The 22,592-nt window shown below is 54.6% G+C and overlaps 1 protein-coding gene across 1 annotated transcript; it reads right to left on the bottom strand.

Moving 5' to 3' along the window:
* Nucleotides 1–7,112: 7,112 nt before the first annotated feature.
* On the bottom strand, nt 7,113–21,842 carry LOC311187619 (nuclear RNA export factor 2-like; the record flags this gene model as incomplete). The annotated part of the gene is made up of 19 exons (XM_084258965.1): nt 7,113–7,157; nt 7,293–7,353; nt 10,098–10,286; nt 11,471–11,630; nt 11,758–11,813; nt 11,931–12,038; nt 12,175–12,230; nt 12,315–12,383; nt 12,778–12,814; nt 14,403–14,512; nt 14,667–14,774; nt 14,913–15,001; nt 15,137–15,206; nt 15,527–15,631; nt 15,751–15,834; nt 16,122–16,275; nt 16,501–16,693; nt 19,747–19,858; nt 21,771–21,842. The coding sequence occupies 19 exons, from the start codon at nt 21,840–21,842 to the stop codon at nt 7,113–7,115; spliced, it is 1,878 nt and encodes a 625-aa protein (XP_084115091.1).
* Nucleotides 21,843–22,592: the final 750 nt, after the last annotated feature.

Here is a 22,592-nt window from a genome sequence, read left to right on the forward strand (position 1 = left end):
CCGATGCTTCCCAAGGCCATTCTGTGAACACTTCGGTGGTCTGCACGCAGGTGAACGGGAAATGCGCCTCTGCCCACCGCTGCTGCCCTCATCGACCCACTGCACTGCCCGTTCCCCTTTTTGATGGTGCACTCGGCGGGGAGGTGGCGGGGGGGGGTGGGTGGGTGGGGTGTCTCACTTCAGCAGCTGACAGTTAGGAGGTGTCAGTCTGCCTGCCCAGTGCATTTCTCAGAGAGCTGACCCCTGGTGCTCCATGCCCCCGTGCTGGAGGGCGTTCAGCCAGTTAATTTGTCCTTCCAAAAAAGCAGCAATAGCACGAAATCCCACACTGTGGTGCCTTCTGTGAGAACTTTCTCAGTGACTGCCAGCCAACAAGCAGTTCAGAAATGAAAGGGACACTGCATGATTACTTTTGCACTTTTGTAATGTTTGCAATTTGGACAGAAAGTTAGTGTTGTTGTTGTTTTTTTTTTTTTTAAATAGAGGCATGTTTTATTTATTTATTTATTTGTTTGTTTGTTTATACATGCACTGGGTACAGTCAGAAGCGCGGGAGGGTGAGAGAATTCACCAGAGGCAGAGTGGGGAGCAGAGCAGGCAGAAGGACCGAAGTACACTGCTGAGGGCAGCAGCGGGCGGCAGGAGAGGTCTGCGCGCCATGTGGGACCCTCCTCTGGTGGCCGGGGAGCAGCTGGGGATCGAACCTCCATCGCAGAGGCCGCGGGCAGCTTCGCAACCCAGCGCTCAACCGCTGCGCCACCGGGGAGGCCCAGTTAGTGTTGTTTTTGACATTAAAATAATAGCAGTAAATATTTCCAAGTTGTTGTCCTACAACGAGAGCTGGGGTACAGACTGGGGGTACAGCCGGGGTACAGGCCAGAGGCGCGGGACAGTGAGCAGCAGGCGAGACAGGAGCGGTCTGCCGAGTCATGTGGGTATCTCCCTGGCCTCCCGGATATTGAACTGGCACTGCAGAGGCTGTGGACAGCCCCTCAGCCCTGCGCTCAACCCCCTCTGCCACCAGGGATGCCTATTTATTTTCATTTGAAAGAAGAGAAAATTTTTACTCAGAAGAGAGAAACTGTTAATAAAGCTCAAGATTTGGGTAAGTACTCCGTTCCCCTTGCCAGCCTCAATACTAATATAGGTTCACACTCAGCATAAAGACTATATAGTTGGTGTACTTCGGTCCTTCTGCCTGCTCTGCTCCCCGCTCTGGCTCTGGTGAATTCTCTCACCCTCCCGTACTTCTGACTGTACCCAGTGCTTGTATAAATAAATAAATGAATCTTTAAAAAAAATTCCCTATTGAGATTATGCTAAGATAGACATTGTCCTGAGAAGTACAAATATTGCCTACAAGTTTTGGGGATGAGAAAGAGAAAAGCAAATGTTCCTGTTTGCTCATAAAAAGATGCAAATTGCCACCGCTAAGATCATAGCCCAGTTTAAAATACAAGTTTTCTAGAGATAAACAAAACAAAAGAAAACATTAAAGACCAATTTTTTTAAAAGTCATTAAATATTATACAAATCCCCCTCAGTGTACTTTTCCTGTGTATTAAGTCTCAATCTTCTGTTGGTAATTTTTTATAAATCCAATTTTTTTAAACTTAGTAGGTCTTCTTAGTTCCAAAACATATCTATATTGTCAGACTCTTTTTGTGAGTTTTCTGAAGACAAAGCTCAGCAAGTAACCTTTAGAAATAAAAAAAAAACTTGAAAATTACCATACCTAAAATTATGGTTTAAGACAAAAGACAAGGATGCTTGCTCAATTTTGTGACATGCACACACACCATATATATTTCAGAACATACTAGGTTTTAAAACTCTCACATATTTAAAACACTTTGACCAATTTTTATATATGCTAAAAATGTATAACTTTTCCCCTCAATTACAATGTTTTTTTTCTGTGAAGTTTTAACATCTCTAGATTGGTCCAATGTGTTTTAGCATTTTCCTACAAAGAAAAATAATTTATTAAGAGTCCTTTGACTTTAAGAAAAATTTTGTCACAGGCTTAATAAATATATATAGATTTTCATAAAATAACACTAAATTACCCAGAGTGATAAGTAGAGGTTTTCTAAAAGTAGATATATTTTTACAGTGCTCAACAATGCTATATTTTCCAGTTAACCAAGACTGAGGGTAAAAGAGAACCAAGATTGTAGATAGCCTAAACAGTTTTTAATTTGTCATCAAGAACCAGTAAAAGCAGTTTAAGAATACTTGAGTCTTTGCTGCACATGAAAAAAAAAATTAAGTTTGGTTTTTCATAAGTACACTACTGATAATAAACTTAAATATTTTTAAAACAAGTCATTCTAGTACATAGCATTTTCTTAAGATACCTCTATCAGACCTTCAACACTTTTCCTTCCTATTTTGCACCCTTTTTTCAAAGATAGCCATTTTGTTTTGACACTGAATTTTCCAAGACCTTTAACATATCTGTCTTAAATACATTTCTTAACACACCTCACTTTATTTGCATTTAGAGTTACAACATTCTAGTTTTTAATTTTTAGATTGTAACACTGTTATGGCAGAGTTTCATCTTTATTTATGCCCGCAGGCCCAGAGGAGATCTCTTTCCAAAGTTTGAGCATCCCCCAAGCAATTAGGCAACAGAGCATCCATTGCCCCAGCAGGGGCACATTCACATTCTCACTGTACAGCAAGCAGGAAGTATAGAAGCAGGAGACTCCCAAGAGGTCATCTGGTCATCTGGGGCACACAAGTCAGGTTCCTGGCCAGAGAAAGTCCATCAGTCACTCCCTGAAACTTTTAATCAACACCAAGGCCTTGAACAAAATTACTCCAGCTAATTAACAGGTCAGCCTCACATTTTTCACTTCAAGACATTGTAAGAGCTGTTATGCTATTATTCCTTTGTACTGGATAACTCATACATAAACACGTTTTTTTTTTTTAGGTGACAATAAAGTTTAGTTTTCCTACAATAAGAAGCAAAAATACACCAAAAGCTCATCAAGTAGTCAACAAATTTTCATTATTAAACTTAGTAGTTCCTTAGTTTTATAGGAGAAAGATACCACAATTTAAATAATGATAAAAAGAACAGATTTAAGATATAGAAACCAACTGCAGCTGTAGTTTTTCTTAGGATAGGAAGTTCAGAGTTACGAATGAAGCAATTTCATATACCAGAGGGTTTTTTGGGGGGGGGCTAGGGCAAGACAAGGAAAAATCAATTAAGATGCTTACCTGGGGAACAAAGGTACTTCTTTTAAGGGAAGAAGGAGTGGGTTAGTCTTTTTAGAAAACAATTTTATCAAAAGAAGTCCAGGTATAAACAAAGCCACATTTATCCACATTTATCTCTGTTAACATAGACCAGATCAATATCTCTTTTTGAGTACACCAAGTTGTTTTTCTCCCCAAATAATCACATTTAAACATACAACAGAACTATTGACTCCTAACATGATAAATTTAAGACTTGAAATGCTTCAATTAAACCATTACATTTTGAACTAATTTATGTTTACCAAAAGTTTTAGATTGCGACCTCAAAATTTGGGTTCTTTTCTAGTAGAATTTATATAGGCACCATTTATAATAATTTTAACACAGCAATCCTCCAGAGACAAAAGACACAAAGGCAAAGACACAGACACAGAGATCTCTTCCATGTAGAATTTTGGCCATTTGCACTATTTTTAGAAACAGTTATTTTACCAGTATTTTTGACAAAGCTGACAACAATTACTAATTTACTTTTAAATATTTCTTTTTAACTTACTCTTTCATATAAGAAAACATTTCTCAAGTTATATTTGTAAGAATGCCCCTTAGGTTCTAAAGGAAGTGGGGCAGAAAATACCCTATCAGTTTCCTTTTTTTTTTTTTTAAGCACTGTCTGGAGGACCTTCTGTTTGCTCCAATTCCCTCCTATTGTATTCAATGTTGCAGCAAGGGAAGGGGGAGCACACATGCTTTTCTGGCCTTCCTCTCTCAGAGATTTTGACAAGTCCAGTCACTGTTCAGCCATATGACTTGTCGGCAGAACCACAGATAAAGCCTATCTATCTCCACAGCTGCAGCTGTGGAGATTTCATAAACACACCACTCTCTCTCACACACACCCCCCGAAGGTTATAACTATTCCATCCCTCCCTTTATGGGAGCTCCAAGATTCCCTATCAAAACCAAATGAGGGGCCTCCCCGGTGGCGCAGCGGTTGAGTGCTGGGTTGCGAAGCTGCCCGCAGCCTCTGCAGCGCTGGTTCGATACCCGGCTGCTCCCCGGCCACCAGAGGAGGGTCCCACATGGCGCGCAGACCTCTCCTGCCGCCCGCTGCTCCCCTCAGCAGTGTGCTTCGGTCCTTCTGCCTGCTCTGCTCCCCGCTCTGGCTCTGGTGAATTCTCTCACCCTCCCGTGCTTCTAACTGTGCCCAGTGCTTGTAAAAATAAATAAATAAACAAACAAACAAATAAATAAATAAATCTTTAAAAAAAAAAAATGAGAGACTCTTGAGGTCTCCTTGTGAGGTGATCAACCTCTCCTTCTACCATTCTGGGTAGGCCATATGGGAACCAGGGTCCCGGAACCTTACCTGATCCGAGAGTCTGCACCAAGTCCTGGCCTCACTCATCCCTTTGGAAGTCCGGCTGGGAAGGCATCGTGGGGGCTGGGCAGGAACAACCAAGTCAGAGACCCCAAAAGTCCTCAGAGGAGCACACTTCCCCTACATTAGCTCTCTTTCCCCTCCCCCACTCCGCGTCCTCCTGTGCCAATGGCTCAAAGGGCCAACCCGCTTGTTGTTCCCAGCCAACGCACCAAAATGTTGTAGAAATGAATTCTAGCCTTTTACCCAGGCAGAGGAAGAACAAGCGGTACTTCAGGAATGGTGAGGTCAGGAGCGGCTTTATTACTCAGGCATAATGTCCCAGACCTGGGGAGCCCCATAAGATCTGAGCACTGGTTTAAAGACCAAGGGTTCCTTTTATACACAACGGTCTCCATATCTGTCACATTGATAACATCGTTTTTCAGTAGGCACAACCATTTGCGTCAAAGTCCCCAGACAAGGGGCAAGGCAAGAGGGGAAAGATGCAGGCATTCGGGGATGGCCTTGGAGAGAGAGAGACCACCCTGGCCTGCGCCCGACCTTGTAGATAAGAGTGCTGAGGCCCTGGCCATGAATCTTGAAAGTGAAGGAGGAGCTGTAAGTCAGCAAACTTGCTAATTATGCCTGCAATGGAATGTTCATTGAACCTGGGCTGGAAGTTCTGCTGAGATCTTTATTATATTCATTTGCTCAATAATGTATTTTCTCATCTTTTAAATAATGCAGCAATGAACACAAACACACATGTATCTTGTCAAGTTACCAACTATATAGTCTTTATGCTGAGTGTGAACCTATATTAGTATTGAGGGTGGCAAGGGGAACGGAGTACTTACCCAAATCTTGAGCTTTATTAACAGTTTCTCTCTTCTGAGTAAAAATTTTCTCTTCTTTCAAATGAAAATAAATAGGCCTCCATGGTGGCAGAGGGGGTTGAGCACAGCGCTGAGGGGCTGTCCACAGCCTCTGCAGTGCCAGTTCAATATCCGGGAGGCCAGGGAGATACCCACATGACTCGGCAGACCTCTCCTGTCTCGCCTGCTGCTCACTGTCCCGCGCCTCTGGCCTGTACCCCGGCTGTACCCCCAGTCTGTACCCCAGCTCTCGTTGTAGGACAACAACTTGGAAATATTTACTGCTATTATTTTAATGTCAAAAACAACGCTAACTGGGCCTCCCCGGTGGCGCAGCGGTTGAGCGCTGGGTTGCGAAGCTGCCCGCGGCCTCTGCGATGGAGGTTCGATCCCCAGCTGCTCCCCGGCCACCAGAGGAGGGTCCCACATGGCGCGCAGACCTCTCCTGCCGCCCGCTGCTGCCCTCAGCAGTGTACTTCGGTCCTTCTGCCTGCTCTGCTCCCCACTCTGCCTCTGGTGAATTCTCTCACCCTCCCGCGCTTCTGACTGTACCCAGTGCTTGTATAAACAAACAAACAAACAAACAAATAAATAAATAAAACATGCCTCTATTTAAAAAAAAAAAAAACAACAACAACACTAACTTTCTGTCCAAATTGCAAATATTACAAAAGTGCAAAAGTAATCATGCAGTGTCCCTTTCATTTCTGAAGTGCTTGTTGGCTGGCAGTCACTGAGAAAGTTCTCACAGAAGGCACCACAGTGTGGGATTTCGTGCTATTGCTGCTTTTTTGGAAGGACAAATTAACTGGCTGAACGCCCTCCAGCACGGGGGCATGGAGCACCAGGGGTCAGCTCTCTGAGAAATGCACTGGGCAGGCAGACTGACACCTCCTAACTGTCAGCTGCTGAAGTGAGACACCCCACCCACCCCCCCCCCCGCCACCTCCCCGCCGAGTGCACCATCAAAAAGGGGAACGGGCAGTGCAGTGGGTCGATGAGGGCAGCAGCGGTGGGCAGAGGCGCATTTCCCGTTCACCTGCGTGCAGACCACCGAAGTGTTCACAGAATGGCCTTGGGAAGCATCGGGACGATGAGGAATGAGAAGTGCCACACGCGAGCCCCCCCCTCCCACGCTCCCACCGCCCTCGCTAGCCAGCAGGCGTCCCTCCCAGAGCCCCAGTTGTTGCAGGGAGCAGGCCTGCCTGTGTGGGCCTCCCATGGAGCCCCGGACCGAGTCGCGCGTCACGCTGTCTCCAAGGCCCATCCCGGGAAGCGGGGTGTGTCCTCTCTCCTCAGAGAGTCCTGGCCAGGCCTGGGTAACCGCCGGGGCTGCCGGTGTGAGCGTTGACAGGGAGGGGCGGGGGGTGGGGGCAGCTGGGGCGAGCTACTCAGCCTGGGCCACGGGCACGTGGTTGGGGCAAGGGAAGAGAGCAACCGGGACACACGACACACAACGCCACTCTTTACTATGAAAATGCCAACAATCCGGGTGGGGAAAACAGGGAACACCGGAGCCAACTGACCCTACGGTAGGGGACTGTGGCTCCTTGGCCAGCCAGGCCGCCAACCCTCACTCTGGGGTGGCCTTAGGGTGAAGAAGAGGGAAACAAAGATGACGTAGAGGGGGACAAGCAGGACATCCGAGGGCCTGTTTAGGGGGTTGGTTTGAAGGCCTCTTCCGGGATCTTGCCCTGGTTCTGGAGGGAAAGGAGATGGACTGTCAGAAGAGCCAGCTCCCCGAGCCCCACTCCCCCGCCACCCGGCCCCACCTTCTTGGGCCTCCCCAAGGCCCCCAAACATTCATCTTTAAGCCCTTGATCCCCAGACCTGACCTTGAGCACGGTGAAGATCTGCCCAGCTCTGAGGTAGTCCCACTCGTTGTCCTGCAGGCACCTGGGGGGGGAGACCAGGGGAGCTCCGTGAGCGCCGCGGCTCAGGCCGGGCCACCCTGCTGAGACACGCGTGCCGCGTGAGCGCCGCGTGTGGTGACAAGGACAGACCTAGGCGGAAGCCAGAGCTCCTGTCGCCGGCATTCCTGCCCACGGACGCAAAACAGAAAGAGAGCGAGCCCTGAGAAAGAGCCAGGCGACCGAAGATGGACTGATAAACGGCGATGCTCAGGGAAAAGAACACAAACGTTTGGGAAGGACAGATACTCCTATCGTTTGCCCTGGGATGGACGGCACAGACCGCCGCACTCCCCGTTCCGGGCGTGCAGCTCAGCGCCTGCGGTGTGTTCGCAGGACTGCGCACCGTCACAACCATCGAATTCCAAAATATTTTTATCCTGGCGAAAAAGAAACTCCTTACCCGCTAGCTATCCCTCCCCGTGGCCCGCTCGCGCCCACACCCAGGCCACCAGGAATCTACTCTTGTTCCCCAAGGACTCGCCCATTCTAGACGGTCCGTGTGCGCGGCCTCCTACACCACGGGGACCTCCTGCGGCTGTCTTCCTTCCTTCCCTTAGCGGAAAGGTCCTTCCACGGCGCGTCAGACATCCAAACCTTTCTTCTTTATGAACGGAAGGCAATTCCACTCGATGGATGTATGTATGCGCTTTATTGCTCCAGTCGTCAGCTGCGGGATGTTTGGGTTGTTTCCACTTTGGGGCTTTTGTGAATAATGCTGCCTCGCACACATCTTTGGAGAGTGCGGATGTTTTCATTTCTCCTGGCCTACGCCTAAGAGTGGGATGACTGGGTCACGTTTAATTTTTTTTTTTTTAGGGTTTATTTATTTATAAAAGAACTGGGGTACAGGCCAGAAGTGCAGGAGGGGGAGAGGATTCACCAGAGACAGAGCCGGGAGCAAAACAGGCAGACGGACACTGCTGAGGGGAGCAGCGGGAGAGACAGGAGAGGTCTGCCACGCCATGGCCATGTGGGTATCTCCCTGGCCGGCCGGGAATCGAACCCGCGCTGCAGAGGCTGCGGACAGCCCCACAGCGCTGCGCTCAACCCCCTGCGCCACCGGGGCGGCCCCATGTTTAATGTTTTGAAGAAGCTTTGGGGTTGTGTTTTTGGTGTCACATACAACGAGTTGCCTGGTGCGGGGAGACTTACGGCTCGGTTTCCCTCTTCTAAGCTCCTTTTTACAATGCTTTAGCTCTTGCTTTTAGACCTGTGATCCATTTTCAGTCTATGTCTACATACGGTATGTGTCAGGGGTCAAACTTTTAGCATGTGGGAAAACGGTCCTCCCAGCAACACGTGTTGAAGACTGTTTTTCTCCATTGCATTGTCTCAGCACTCTGGTGGCTCATCGCCTGACCGTACATGTAAGGGCTTGTTGGTGGACGGGCAATTGTATTCTGTGGACCCAAACGCCGTCCATATGCCAGTACCACACAGTCTTGGTGCCTGTAGCTTTGTGGCAAGTTTTAAAATCAAGAAGAGCAAGTCCTCTGACTTTGTGCTTCTCTGTCAAGATTGTCTTGGCTCACGTCCGCATGAAGCTTAAGATAACCCTGACAGGTTTTTTTCAATTTATTTATTGTTAATTATTTTATATATTTTAACATCATTTTTTTTAAATTTTGGCACAAGGTATGCATTTTCATCTTGGTTATAGTCCCTGTAAACTTCCCACCCCCCATTCACCCGTGAACTATCACCATGGTCCCTTGTGATCTTCCCACCCTTGTATTGATCCCACTCCATTCTCCCCTGCCCCCCAAAGCATGTCTCTGATTTATAGTTGCCTGTTGATCTTGATTTGTACTTTATTATGATGAGTTTTTGTTCCTGATCCCTTATTTGGATCCTCTGCATTCCTGCTATAAGTGAGACCATCCGGTATTTTTCTTTTTCTTCCTGGCTTATTTCACTGAGCACGATGCCTTCCAGCGCCATCCATGTTGCTGCAAATGGCATGAGTTTATCTTTTTTGATTTCTGAGTAACATTCCATTGCGTATATGGACCGCATCTTGACCCAGTCGTCTCTTTGGGGGCATTTGGGTTGTTTCCATAGCTTACCTATTGTAAATAGTGCTGCAATAAACATTGGGGTGGCAGGTGTCCTTTTGAATTACTGCTTTTGTTAACTCTGTCAGGTTTTGCAAAGAAGGATTTTGGTAGGGACTGTGCTGGATCAGTAGATTGCTCTGGGTAGTGTTTCCATCTTCGCAATAGTGTCTTCCAACCCATGAACCTGGGCTGTCTTTCCATTTATTTAGGTCTTCTTCAATTTTTTTTCAACAATGTCTTACAGATTTCAGAGCATAAGATTTGTGCTGTTTTTGTTACAGTTGTTCCCGCGTACTTCAGTATTTTGATCCTATTCTAACTGGACTTGCTCTCTTAGTTTCATTTTTTGGTATTGTTCACAAGTACAAGGGAAACAAAAGATTTATGTATTTTTGTCTTGTAACCTGAAATCTTGCTGAACTTGTTTATTGGCTCTCTAGGTTATTTTGTGGCTCTTTTGGATTTTGCAAGTACAAGATAATGAGATTTGAGCCTTGCGCCACGTGAAAAACCCTTCCCATATATGATTGTGATACCTTTTACGTGGGACCACTTCTTCTTTGGAAGCAGAATATGCAAATAGTGATTTTTTCCAAATTGCCATGAGTTTCGTGACTCACTCCCCCTCCGTCCCAACTCACCCCTAGGCCCCCGCACGCCCAGCACTCACTTCCGAGACCACTGCAGGTTCATCCCAGACTGGGCGGAGAAAGCCTGCACCATCTCCTGCTGCTGCTGCTGCTGCGACAGGACGGGCACAGAGCCGGCGGTGGGCACGGGCAGTGGCGTGGAGAACGCGTTCTGAGTCTCATAGGGGGTGGCGTCCCTCACAAACAGCTCGTCATTCACGATGCAGAGACTGGAGGGAGAACGGGCCCTCAGACAACTGGACAGACAGACCGGCCCAACGACGATCTGCTCCTCCCTCTGCACCTCAGCAGCCAGATCCCGTCAGAGATCGCCTCCAGCTTCACCTCACGTACAGGGTTAACCCCAGCGTGTTTGCTGTGTAAAGCACAGTCCCGTTAGCGAGAGGACACTCTAAGCCCATCTGCAGAGGAGACCCCGTGCCACACACAGGTCATGGGATTAGACCAACGTCACACAGCTAGTGAGGGTCAGGGTCAGGCAGGGAACCCCAGAGCTGACTCCGGGCCCATGCTCCTAACCACGAGGCCAGACTGCTCCCCGATCCACCAGCAGACTGTGCACAACATTGAAGAAATCCGGGGGCCTGCAGGGCCACATCCCCCACTGCTGGCCCAGGCCGCCCTGGGCGTCCCATACCCAAAACGGGTCTCACCTGGAATTGCTGCCAGAGATAGTGATGAAGGTCTCGGTGAAAGCACGAATGGAGCCTGGAGACCCTCCTACCACTTCAACGACAAACAACAAACCATAACACCACATTGGGGTTCACACGCTTCACACACTCAGTGGCGTTCCCCGGTCAGGGCCTCCCTGGGTACCCAGGGCTGAAGCGGGGGACAGCTGTCCTCTGGGAGTCAGGGTGTCGGGAACGGGCAGGGCAACAACAGGCGCCACCTGCTCCCAGGGACACGGCCCTGCTGGGGTCCTGGGACAACCGGCCCAGGGGCTCAACCACTTGCGTTCCGCAGCTGACCGAGACTGGGGTGTCAGCAGCCCCATTTGAAAGTGAGGCAACTGAGAGGTTCAGCAGGGGCTCCAAGTTCCCAGAGGAAGCATCTGGGGTGAGAGCCATGGAACCCTGCAGCCTGTGTCCCTCCCTCACCCCCCAGCGGTGTGGGTGTGGGGCAGACAGGCGGGGGGCAGGGCAGGCCAGGATGTACTTGGGTGGGGGGGGGGACTGAAGAACACAGGGAATGGGGGAGCAGGGAAAGGGGTCTGGGAAAATGGCAGAATTTGAGGAAGCCCAGTCAGCGGGCGGGAGCTCTAAGAGGCCTGGGGGACGCTCTACAAATACTCACGTTCCCTGAACACCCCGTGGACAGAGAAGCAGAGCATGGCTTCCTGAAAGGGAAGCGCCCGGGTGCTCAGTCACCACCGAAGCCTCCCACCCACCTGTGGCTTTCTGGGCCTGCCCGAGGGCGGAAGCGGGTGCTCACCGTGTGGGCCCACAAGTCCACCAGGAAGGAGCCGAGGTCATGCTGAGTTTGGGGCAGCACGCACAGGGTGCTCACAATCTCAGGGCTTGTATGTCTCAGCAGCTGATACCGCGTGTCTGTGGGGGCGGAGGGGGCGATGCAAGCAAAGGTCACGGGCCGGCACACACTGGGCCCTGCAACTGACACACCCCCCCCCCCCCGACGTGCCCTTTCCCTGCCCAGTCTCCCCCATCACCCACTTACAGGGGTCCTTGAGCTTTATTATGTTCCTGCTGTCTCTGAAGTACTGCCACATGTTGCTAATAGGAGAAAGAGGAACAGGAGGTGGTGTCAGGCCAGGAGGGGTGTTCTCGGGAGCTGGCCCATCTTTTGGGGCATCCCGGCAGCAGGATGAGAGTCTGGGCTGTGATACTCACGGAGCGGGGTCCTCGGGGCTAAAGGGAACAGTCAGGGAGAAGCAGGCTTGCTCGTGATAAGCCCCCAGGAGACCCTGGCGGTCTCCGTAGTCATAGATCCAGAAATATCTGTGGGGAATCAAAGGGCAAAGGGGATCTCTGTGGTCTGGACCCCAAATGAGATAAGACCCGGTGAGCCATCCTGAGCCTTCGTGACCCCATCTCTCCAGGCCCTCCCTTTGCGCGTGGCCCCAGGAGTACTTACTGCTGCAGGAAGTGCAGCACTAGATTTTTCAGGGTCTCAGATCCTTCATAGCTTTCCTGAAATCAAGAGACGCTTGAGGCTAGGGGGTTCACAGGGTGTCCCTTGCAGTACCCCAATAGTGCTTGCTCCTTTTCCCTCACCTTGCAGGGCTTTATTAAGCTGGGGATGCCAGTGTCAACAGCAACCTGCGGGGTTACCTCCTTGCCGTCCTGGGGAAGGGAAGAGGAGGTCAGCAGCGGAGACCGCAGAGGCGGCCACGGATAAGGTCCGGGGAAAGGGACCTCCAGGAGAGGAGGAGAGTCAGAGGTCAGGGGTGAAGGAACCTGGGAAATCTCCTGGGCTGAACCACATCGTGAGGTTGAGACAGTCTCTACTGTGGTATGTAAATTTGGACGCAGTGTGCAAGAGTGCGTGTGTGCGCGCGTGCCTGCGTGCGTGTAGTGCATTTTGCAGAGAGTACGTTCAAGTTCTTTTTCTGGAGTCCATGTCTCTAAAAGGGGTAAGGGTCTGATGAGCAAGTCATCCAGGCGAGACCCCAAGGAGGTGAGGGCAGGGTGGAGATCGTCAGCACGGAAAGAGAGGGCGACGAGCACAGGCACTTACCAGGCGTAACAGCGTGGGGAAAAAGGCCCGGATGGCACTGTCCAAACAAAACGGAAAGGAGTGGCTGACAGTTCAGGGTTGTCAAGCCCCTGCTCCCCCGTCCCTTCCATAGTAGCTCCTGGCTAGACTCCCCGCCCCCCACTCCCTCTCCACCGCCACAAGACACAGCATCTGGAGCCCAGGCCCCAGGACTCCCCCCCCCACCTCCCTGGCTGCCTCTGTGTCCCCCCTGAGGGCTCCAGGGAGAAGAGGGCACGGGGTGGGAGCCCAGCCACCTCACTGGAGGCCCAGCACGGTCCCAGGACCAGGTCCCCCCCCCGGGGATGGCCCGGATGCTGGGCAGGAGGTGAGTGAGGTGGAACTCAGCAGGCAGGATGGAAAGGGGGCGCATGAAGACTGAAAGGGGTGAAGGCAGGACAGGAGACAGGAGAGTCCCAGAGGCGCAGCTCACAGGAGAGAGAAGGCAAAGGGAAGGGGGCAGGAAGCAGAGGGAAGGAAGGGGAATTGGCTCCCCCGCTGCAGGCCTTCCCTTCAGCTGCCCCTGGCTGGCCCTGAGGCCCCACGTGGGCGTGGGAAGCATGCACCTGTGGGGCTGGGGCCCTCCGGGTGCCGCTGGGCCTTCCTCAGCCCCACAGCCCACCGAGCCGGGCACAGACAAAGGGTAGCCACGGGGGCAGGACACCCTCCCCAGAGGAGTGAAGGGCCAGGCCCAGCTCAGCGTGGGGGGTGGTTCTGCGGCCCCGCTGATGTCCCCGCCTTCTCTCTGCTGGCCCTGGGCACCTGTGCCTGTCTTCCTTGGCCCCTTGCCTGGGAACTCAGACCCCTGGCGGGCTACCCGGGGCACCTCTGCGGGGCCAGGCGGCACCATGGCTGGGTGGAGGGAGGGAGGGAGGGAGGGACAGTGCCCGAGAGGCCCGTCCTCTGTGTCCTCAGACGCCGCTGCCCTCTGCCTTCCCTCCCTCCCTCCCTCCCTCCCTCCCTCCCTCCCTCCCTCCCTCGGGAAGCCTCTGCTCACCGGGGGTGGCCCACCTCTGACCCCCGGCTCAGGAAACCCAGGTTTCTCCAAGGAGGTCCCAGCTCCTGGCTCTGGGCCGGAGGGACGATGACATGATGACAGCCACCCAGGGCCTCAGCCCCCAGCCCGGGCCAGGAAAGCCCCGTGTCAAGCTGGGATTGGAGGGGGGCCCTTGGAGCTAGGAAAGTGGGCACCCCGAGAACAGGAGAGGGCAGCCTGGTGCCAGCACGGGGCCAGAAGGCCCATCTCAGCACCAGCCCGGCTGGACGTCCCTTCTCGTCCAGGGCACCACATCGGGCTCAGGCTGGTGACTGGTGGTCCCGGCGGGGAGGGAAGCCCTGCTTCCTGGGGCGCACGCTTGGCAGGTCACGAGAGAGAGGCTGGAGGCAGACTCAGGACCAGACCCCAGACTGGGAGGACAGCGAGCGGGTCGGAGGAAGGAGAGGAGAGCTCTGAGCGCAGATGAGGGACACGGAGGGGAGAGGGCAGACTCGGGCCCAAGGTTATCCCGTAGACCAGGCCTGCCAGCTTCTGGTGGGAAGCACTGTCAGCGGTAGCTGAGGTTCCCGGGTGAAGGTCCCAGGAAAGGTGGCAGGGGCATCCCACTGACCTCACGTAGGTGGCCCTGTCTGGGAAGGTGTCACACAAGGGGTTGCCATCCAGCCAAAGTTCGTCGAGTTTAAGGCCTTTGATTTTGTTTACTTCCCACGTGGACTTCAGCTGAGACACGTGGGGAAGAATTTGGGAAACGAGGTGTGAGAGAGAGACATCTGGGCTGCTGTGCCTGACCCCAGCTTCCCTCACGGTCAGGTGGCTGCCGCCTGTCATCACTACACACCCCCATCCTAAGTGTGATCTGACACCCTGTTCTCACCATATTTCTGGAGAGATTCAGCCTCTTGACTGTGGGGACCATCTGCACAATGTCACTCAGGCCATCCAGCCGGTACAGCTTGTTGTTGCACAAATTGAGGGACAAGAGCTTTTGGGGAAGAAGAGTTAGAGCTTCAGCTCCTAGTATCTGGGGCCTGGGAGACAATTCTGCCCTCCCACGCCCCCCTCCTCAAGCCCCCCATCTTTCCTACCTCCTGCCGAAGTGCCACAGGGCATGAGGTCTCACCTGGGGGAAAGTCTTTTGGATGATCTGCAGGGTGGCAGCCATGCAGTTTCTTCGATTCAGGATTATATCAATATCACGGCCCACCAAGTCTTCAGGAAGTGGGCAGGAAGGCATCAAAAGGCTGAGAGGGGTCCAGGGCCTGCTGCCGCCCCGTGATACCATCCCCTCTGGGCTGTCCCCCTCCGCCCTCACCCACCCTAGAATGATGCTGCCAGTCATCGTACCTGGGTCATAGCGGAGACGCTGCAGGTCTAGAGATTGCTGGCAGTCATCGTATCGCTTGTTCATCGTCAGCTGCGCGGGGAGGTGGAGAGGGCCGCTCTGAGTCTGTGGTGGTAACTGGGAAAGTGGGGACTGGGGCAGGAGAGGTGGGTGTGGGTGTGTGTGGGCACGCGACATGCCTGCAGTCTGCATTACCTCTAGGTGCTCCAGTTCTTCTGCCTTCAACATGTTCTTCACTGAGCGGGGTACAGCAGATTTATTGCTAAAGATACATATCTGATGGAAGGAGAGGTGGGGTAAGCACCCGGATCTTTAATCCCAAAGGGGATGACCGGCCCCTGGCCTGTCCTCCTATCCCAGGACCGGGTACCGGCAATGCCCTGGGCACACACCTTTCTGTTGTCCTCATCACTAATCTTATAGCTGATGTCCTTCAGTGCAGCTGCAGCCCTAGCATCCTGGACGAAGAACTGGGCTTGGTTTTTCACGTAGTGGAACTGCAGGAGGGGGTGCCACAGTCGTTTTGGAGGGCAGAGATCTCCTGCTCGGCCTACCCCCACCTCACCTCACCCCCCGTCCCGGAGCCCACGCATCTGCCCCCACCGCCCTCTCTTACATCCACGGGAGTGAAGGGGACTCTGCAATGTGTCCGCAGTGAATCCATCAGCCAGCTCTTATCGTACTTGATGCCGCTGGGAACCTGAGGGAGAGAGGGGTTGAGAGGGGAGAGGCACAACATGGAATTAGGCTGCAGAACAGAACCATCGCAGGTTCTTTTCTGACCTGCTGCTGAGCTGTGAGGGGCTCCTAAAGATGGACCCACCGGCCCGATTTCTGATCTCTGCGCCCAATAGGGACGTGCCAACCCCCCTTTCTCTCCATTCAAAAGTTCTGCTCAGAACACTCGACACCAGGCGGTTACTGTGTTCTCGCTTCCGTGTGGTTCTGGGAAGTCCCGTCTGAAGCACACCCTGCCTAGACACTCACTATGATCTTGAACCAGTTGCCCAGGGTTTCATCTTGTTTCTTCTTCCCCGTTTCTCTCTCCGCAGATTTTCTCTCTCTCCACACGTTGATATGGATGCCGTCTTCATTTTGCGGCTTTACTCTCCTCTTGTTCCACCGGTTACCATAGGGAGAGCTAGGGGGCGAGTGGAGAGAAGCAGGGTGGGCATGAATGCCCCCAAAGTCAGCTGCTCACCCTTGCCTCTCTGACACCTGGGCTACGATTGGGATGGGTCAGTCGTAATCCGCCTCTAGCTTCCTTCAGCCTTCCGGCGAGAGAAGAACGAGAGGGCCATGCCGCTGCGGCTGTTGCACAGTCCCAGGGGCTGCGACCTGCGAACCCGGCTGCCCGGCCACTTACTGTCTCACTTCCGGGTCCTCCTGGCCATCTCTCATGTCCCCATCCCCATGGCCCTTCTCCTCCTGGCAGTGTGAAGACTGAGCCTCATCTTCGCCATGTTCACCACGAGGGTTCCTCTTGCCGCAGCTGCCTGGGAGAGAAGGCCGATCTTTCCTTTCTCCTTGTGGTGAGCCACTGCCGCCACTATTGCATCCTGAAAAGGGGGGCGAAAATGCAAGATCATTTAGGGTTCTGAGGGCGCCCCGGGGGACTGACCCTGTCGCCATTCTGTGTTGCCTCTCTTCGTCTCTGATTCATGTCTTTGCTCAGACGTCTAAGTCATTGGACGCCGTGGCCACAGTTAGCTGATGAAGTGTGGGAGCCGTGCTGCTGCTCACCCTTCCCTACCCAAATAATAGTCCCTGCAAGCATCGGATTTACCCCGTGACTGGAAGATTGGGAGTGACCGGCTATCTTCCATCAGAAATAAGGTCCTCTCAATTCTCTGTCCCACAGGTGGGCTCACCAAGGGCGCCTTACTGAGACCACACTCCCCGGAAACAGGGTAGCAGCAGGTAAGCACACTATGGGTTGGGGTGCGGGAGGAGGGTTACCTCAGGCAGACTGGTAGCGACCAGCTTCCCTTTGGGTTCCAGTATTGGAGGTCAGGTTCTCTGGGTTGGGGCGCTGTGCCCTTTGTAAGCTAATTAGGCCATGCAGTTGGGGGGCACACAGAGCAGGGTGTGCTCAGGGCTGGGCACCGCGCCACACTGATTCCCAGCGGGCCTTGTCGGGACCCCTGTGCGGGGCCATGTCTTCCACGGTGGGGCCGGCTGTGAGCACCATCCTGCTCCTGACACCACCCCGCCCCCCACCTTGGGACTTTCTCCAGTGGCATCAGCAGTGAAATCAAGCATCGTAGAGCGTTTGACCCAGCAGTGCCCCTTGCCAAGTGCCCCAAGCCCGGAGGTGGCCCGGAGGACGCGCCTTCTCTCACATCGCACATCCGACCGATGGGGAAATCAATCCTCTTGGCCCCTCTCTCCAAAGATACCCAGAGGACAGGCCCTTCTGCCCACCTCCGCCGCTACCCCTCTGACCTAGACGCCGCCCTCTCACTCCCGGGTCAGAGGCCTTTGGAACTAGCGCCTCTGCCTTCGCCCTTGCTCCCCTCACCCCCTCTGCCCTGGAGCAGCAGAGCCGCCACGTACTTCCCCCCTCTGCCCCAAGCACGCGGCAGAGCTTGCGGCCCCTCCACAGGCGCAGGAGGCGCGCGCTCGTGAAGACACGACCCAAGAGTGGCACCAGGAAAGAGGACCCTCGGGTGGCCTGTGGAGAATGTCTGGCAACCCACTCGTGTGCACGAAGTTCGCCAGCGGACGGCGAGACTGGAGTCTTAACGCGCAGCAGTAGGGGCGCGGGGCGGCGTGCGTGCCCACGGAGGTTTGGAGCCTCTCTCTGGGAACCGGCCAGCTACAGCGAGGACGTCGACATCGCCGAGGGCAGGTGCCACCTTCGGCGGGCAAACAGCTAGGGCGAGCCCCGGAGCGCCTCAGGTGGGCGCCCAGCGAGAGCCTGACCCGCCCTCGCCCTCGGCGGAGGGGTCCAGAGGCGCGCCAGCGCGGGCCTGGCGGGGCTTCGGCGTGCCCACCCGCGCGGGCGTTCGGGCCAAAGCCACAGAGGGGCGCGGCACGCCCACGGTACTTACTGAACGTCTTCATGGCGGCACACGGCCTGTCTCGCGGCCGTGCTGCCGCGGTGCAGGCGACCAGAGGCGTATTACAGCCGAGCCGGCGCCTGTCACCCAGCTGCCTGGGTGCCCCCTCAGGCTCCGCCAGTGTTGACTTCTGTCTCCAGGAAGTCAGTCCCGAGTAACCTGTGTGACATCACGTGCGTTCATACGGGTGCCCTCTCGTGTCCCTGTGGAATTCTGCCTGCATCACCGAGTGGGCCGCGGGGCGCACGCGGCAGCCCCGCTGCGCCGGCCGAGGCCGGGGTGGACACGAAGCCGGCGCGTGCCCAGCGGGCCCGACCTTTGCTCGGCGCAGGCGGCCGCGCGGGGGTTCTCGAAGTCCTCACGGCAGCCGCGTGAGCACCCGGTCCACGGTCCCTTTTCAGACCGCGAGTGCCGGCCTCGCGGGGCTCCTCCCAGGGCCAGGGTTTCCGCGGCCGCGTGAGTGGCCGCGCAGGAGTCGCGCCCTCGCCTGCTGGCCGGCCGTCACCTCCTCGGTGTTTCTGCCGCCGCCGCAGCACGGGATCTGCTCTCTCGGTGAACTCTCGGGCTCAACATTTCTGGGAGCAGACCAGGGCTGATGCTTTGTGAGCAGGAGCTAGGGACGCCTGCTTGGGTAGGACCAGGCGTCTGGGGAACAGCTTGCGGCCTGCCTTGGGCCCGATGGCGAAGTCGCTTTGGACCCCAGGGGGCGCAGTTAGGAGTCACGGGGGGGGGGGGGGGGGGGCTGTGGCTGCCAGGAGCCCAGGATTCCTGGACATTTGCAACATGAGTGCCCATCCTGCGGACTGGAGATCAGCCAGCCAGCCCCTTCTGAGAGCCCACTTCCACCCCATCTGCTTGTTCCAGATGCAAAGAGCGGCACCACCTTTCCACAACCGGCTTGTAAAGCCAGCATGCCTCGAAAACGTTTTCTTTGGCAACCTTCCAGTTTTCCCTTTACTGGGCAGTCAGAAAGAGAGTTAAGTTCCTCTTGTTGGCACTCCAACACTGCAGCTTTTCTGATCTTGGTGGGGAGTGGTGTGTGTAAATAGCGCTGGCAGAAACAAGAGAGGCTTTCCTTGGACCCAGCAGACGCGGTTTCCGGGATATCTGCCTTGTGGCGGCAGAGAGTTCCGGTCCTGAGGGCATGCCCGTGGGCGCTCAGCGTTGTGACACACGGTACACGCCCGCCGCCCCTGTCTCAGAAGGAATGAAAAGGTGTGCGTGTGAGGGCGTGTGCGATTGCACACGTGTCCATTCACGGGTGTGTGCTTAACATGTGTGCAGGCACTCGTGAGTACACACGTTGCATGTTAGTGTTTTGCACCACCCGTGCTTCTAATCAGCACACAAACCCACATAGTCCAAATCATGTTAGCAAACGCACTGCCACACAAAACGGGGCCCTAGTGTAGCTCGATGGCCGGTCTTTCTCCGTTTCCTTGACGTGCTCTCCAACACGTTCTTTGAAAAAAACACATGGGTGTTTGAATGGCTTTTTCAAGTTAAGAAATGAACAGAGTTCTCTGTACAAAACGATAGTGGCACAATACCCGAGCGCGGACCAGGGTTGCAGAGCGGCCCCAGTGGGGAGGTCCGGGTAGCCCGCGGAGCGTAGCTGGGGCTTCGGGGCAGGCCCAGGATCTGAGAGCCTGCTCTCCAGCCCTCGGGAAGAAGGACGTGAATATTTTTAAGCGCAAGAGGCAGTTTCCTAAGAATATGTGTTGAAATTTCACCAGCGTACATCTCCACCAGCAACGCGCCAGAGCTGATGTCCCGCAGCATGTGTGCCCATTCGCAATTCATTCTGTGCTCTCACCCAGACATCTCACTTTTCCAGGGATCGCACACAATGTCCGCTGCCTCAATATCTGCCCGTGAGTTTCTGGCCGTGCTTTATCGGCTCTTCGGCACAGAACGGCAGTGGGGCCGGGGAAGTGTCCGAAGTGGGGTGAATGATCGTCTTTGGCACCCGGGACGGGTGGGAGAGGCGGGACTTGAGTGTGGGCACACACAGAGGGAAAAGACAGGGACGGGATGTGCAGGTGAGGGTGTCGAGGGAGTGTGTTGGGAGGAAAATGAAACGCAAACAGAAGAGGCCGCTGAGCCACTGATGCCACGCTGGGGACCCGCACCCCTCCGGAGACCTTCTCTCCCCTCCATGGACACAGCCCTTCTGCCTCTGCTACTTCACCTGCAGGAGAAGACCTGCCCGCCAGTCCCCGGGCTCTCTGAGAAAGGACGGCAGTGAAGGGCAGCCGTGCACAGTGAAGGGCAGCCGTGCACAGTGAAGGGCAGCCGTGCACGGCGAGGGCACTCGGGGGCACGAGGCTGGAGTTCAGCGCGTCTTGGTGCCACATACCACCCCCGTCACTGCCCATCAGCCTCGGAGTGAGTCCCAGCCCGTGGCATGGCGGGTTATCGGCGTAGGGTTTCCAGTCAGCTCCACGAGAGTTGGATCCTGGTGGGAACTTCCATGGCGCGGGCCAAGTGACTTTGACCTCAGGGTGACTCGAGTTCTCTTTTCTCCCTGGAAAGCAGAGACAGTGATGGGTTCTCTCCCATGAGGCTAGCGTGAGCGGCCCGTGAGTTCACATGTGGAAATGCACGGAAGGCTCCCGGGTCAAGGCCGCGACCTAGCAACCACTACAGAGAAGCTCGCCATCACGAAGCTGGCACTCGGCGCCACGTCTGGCCTACAGGACGCCACGCCCGTGTGCCGTTGCACTGGCGTCACGAGGAGCAAAGTGGTCGCGTGTTTGGGGAGGGTGGCGGCGGCAGCACTGAGCATGTGCTACCGAGAGTGACGGTGGCACACAAGGAGGGGAGCCCTGTGCGAATGAGCCGCCCTCCTGCTTGAGGGGGCCCGCGGAACCAGGTCAGCGTCTGAAACCTGATGGAGGACTGAGCGGCGTGGGGGACGTGTGCGCCCATTTCCAGTCTTTGCGGGGAAATGTGCCATTCAAGGAATGGCTCGGGATGCAGTGGTAGGCCACAGAACACAAGATGGACTATTCCCCAGCGCGCATGAGTCCGGAGAGAAGGAAGCCAGGCCATGAAAGAGTCTTGCCGCGTGATTCTCAGAAGATCGTGGCGACTGCGTACGTTGTGGCAGTGGGCAGTGACAGAAAGCCGTGCAGGGACACGTGTCAGGGTCACCGTGCTTATAAGCGCGTGCATGGAAGGCTGGAGGGTCACACTTTCAGATCTCTGCTCTCCTTGCGCCCAAGAACGGCTGTGCCCGCGTCGGGGTTGCCCGGCTGCTCGCCAGGTGCTCGTTGCCCAGCATGAGAGAAACTGTGTTTCGCTGAGAAGAAGATGTATCTTCTCGCTATCAATAAGCCGCATCAGGGGTGAGGGTCACCCACCTTCTCCTATTCCTACATCCCTCATCTGTAAAGCGTCACGGGTCAGGGCCTAGCTCCTCCTTTATCGAAGTACAGACAATTTACCGCTCCCCTGAACGTTCCCGGCCCACCGCCCCTGCATCCTGCGGGCCCCTGCAAGCCTCCGTCTGCTTGGCGTCTGTGGGTTACTCTGTCCTGCTCGAGAACCTGGCTGAAGTGGAGTCGCACACCCTGTACTCCTTCATGTCCGCCTTCTTCACCTCGGCACAGTCGGTTGCTTCTTTGTTCCTTTGCTCTCCCATCGTCCGTGCTCTTGCCTCTTTGGGGGCTGCTTAATATCCTGCCGAGGCCGTTGTGATGAGGTCTCAGGAGGGCAGCCAAGTGGAGCCTGGTGCCTGTCACCCATCTCTGGGTCGGTCCTCTGCGCCTACCTGGTGAGCACAACTGCCTCCCTTACCAGGCCCGTGTCTCTAGGGACCTGGCACCTTCGGGTCCTTTTCAGCCTCTTCTGCTGTTTCTGTTCCCTCAGCGCAAGTCAGTCCGCGTGTTGAATGTGCTCAGTCCCTTCCCCACTTAGCTTGGGCTGGGACTCTGTCCTGCAGGGGCGGCTCGGCTGCCGGGTGCACCCTGGGCTCCCGGGCGCTGCTTTCCGCGCTACACCTGCTCTGCCCCTGCCAGTGCCTGGGGCTTCCTCCCTCCCCCTTCCTCCTCCCCGCCCTACCCCTGCCTTTGACCATATCCTTCCTTCTTTAAGGAGATTCTTCTCCCTCGCTTACAAGGGCACGTCTGCTTTCCAGCATAGCTACGTGTCCGTTCCTGTGGGAAGGTTGTATGTGCTTATTATTGGACTGTTGTTGCTCCCGAGCCACAAGGATAAAGCTGTCATATTAAGTGAGTAAAATTCTCGCTCGCTCATCATTTAATGGCCTGGTTAGTTTTTAACCTTGTTTCTCCCCAAGTGCCACTTGGGGACATTGAAAGAGTCACTGTCTCCAGGCTGTGCCCGCAACACTTCCAGCAGGACTGGGGGCAGACCCACGGTTTCTCCACTC

This window comes from Talpa europaea (genome assembly GCF_964194135.1).
Source record: "Talpa europaea genome assembly, chromosome: X".
NCBI lineage: Eukaryota > Metazoa > Chordata > Mammalia > Eulipotyphla > Talpidae > Talpa > Talpa europaea.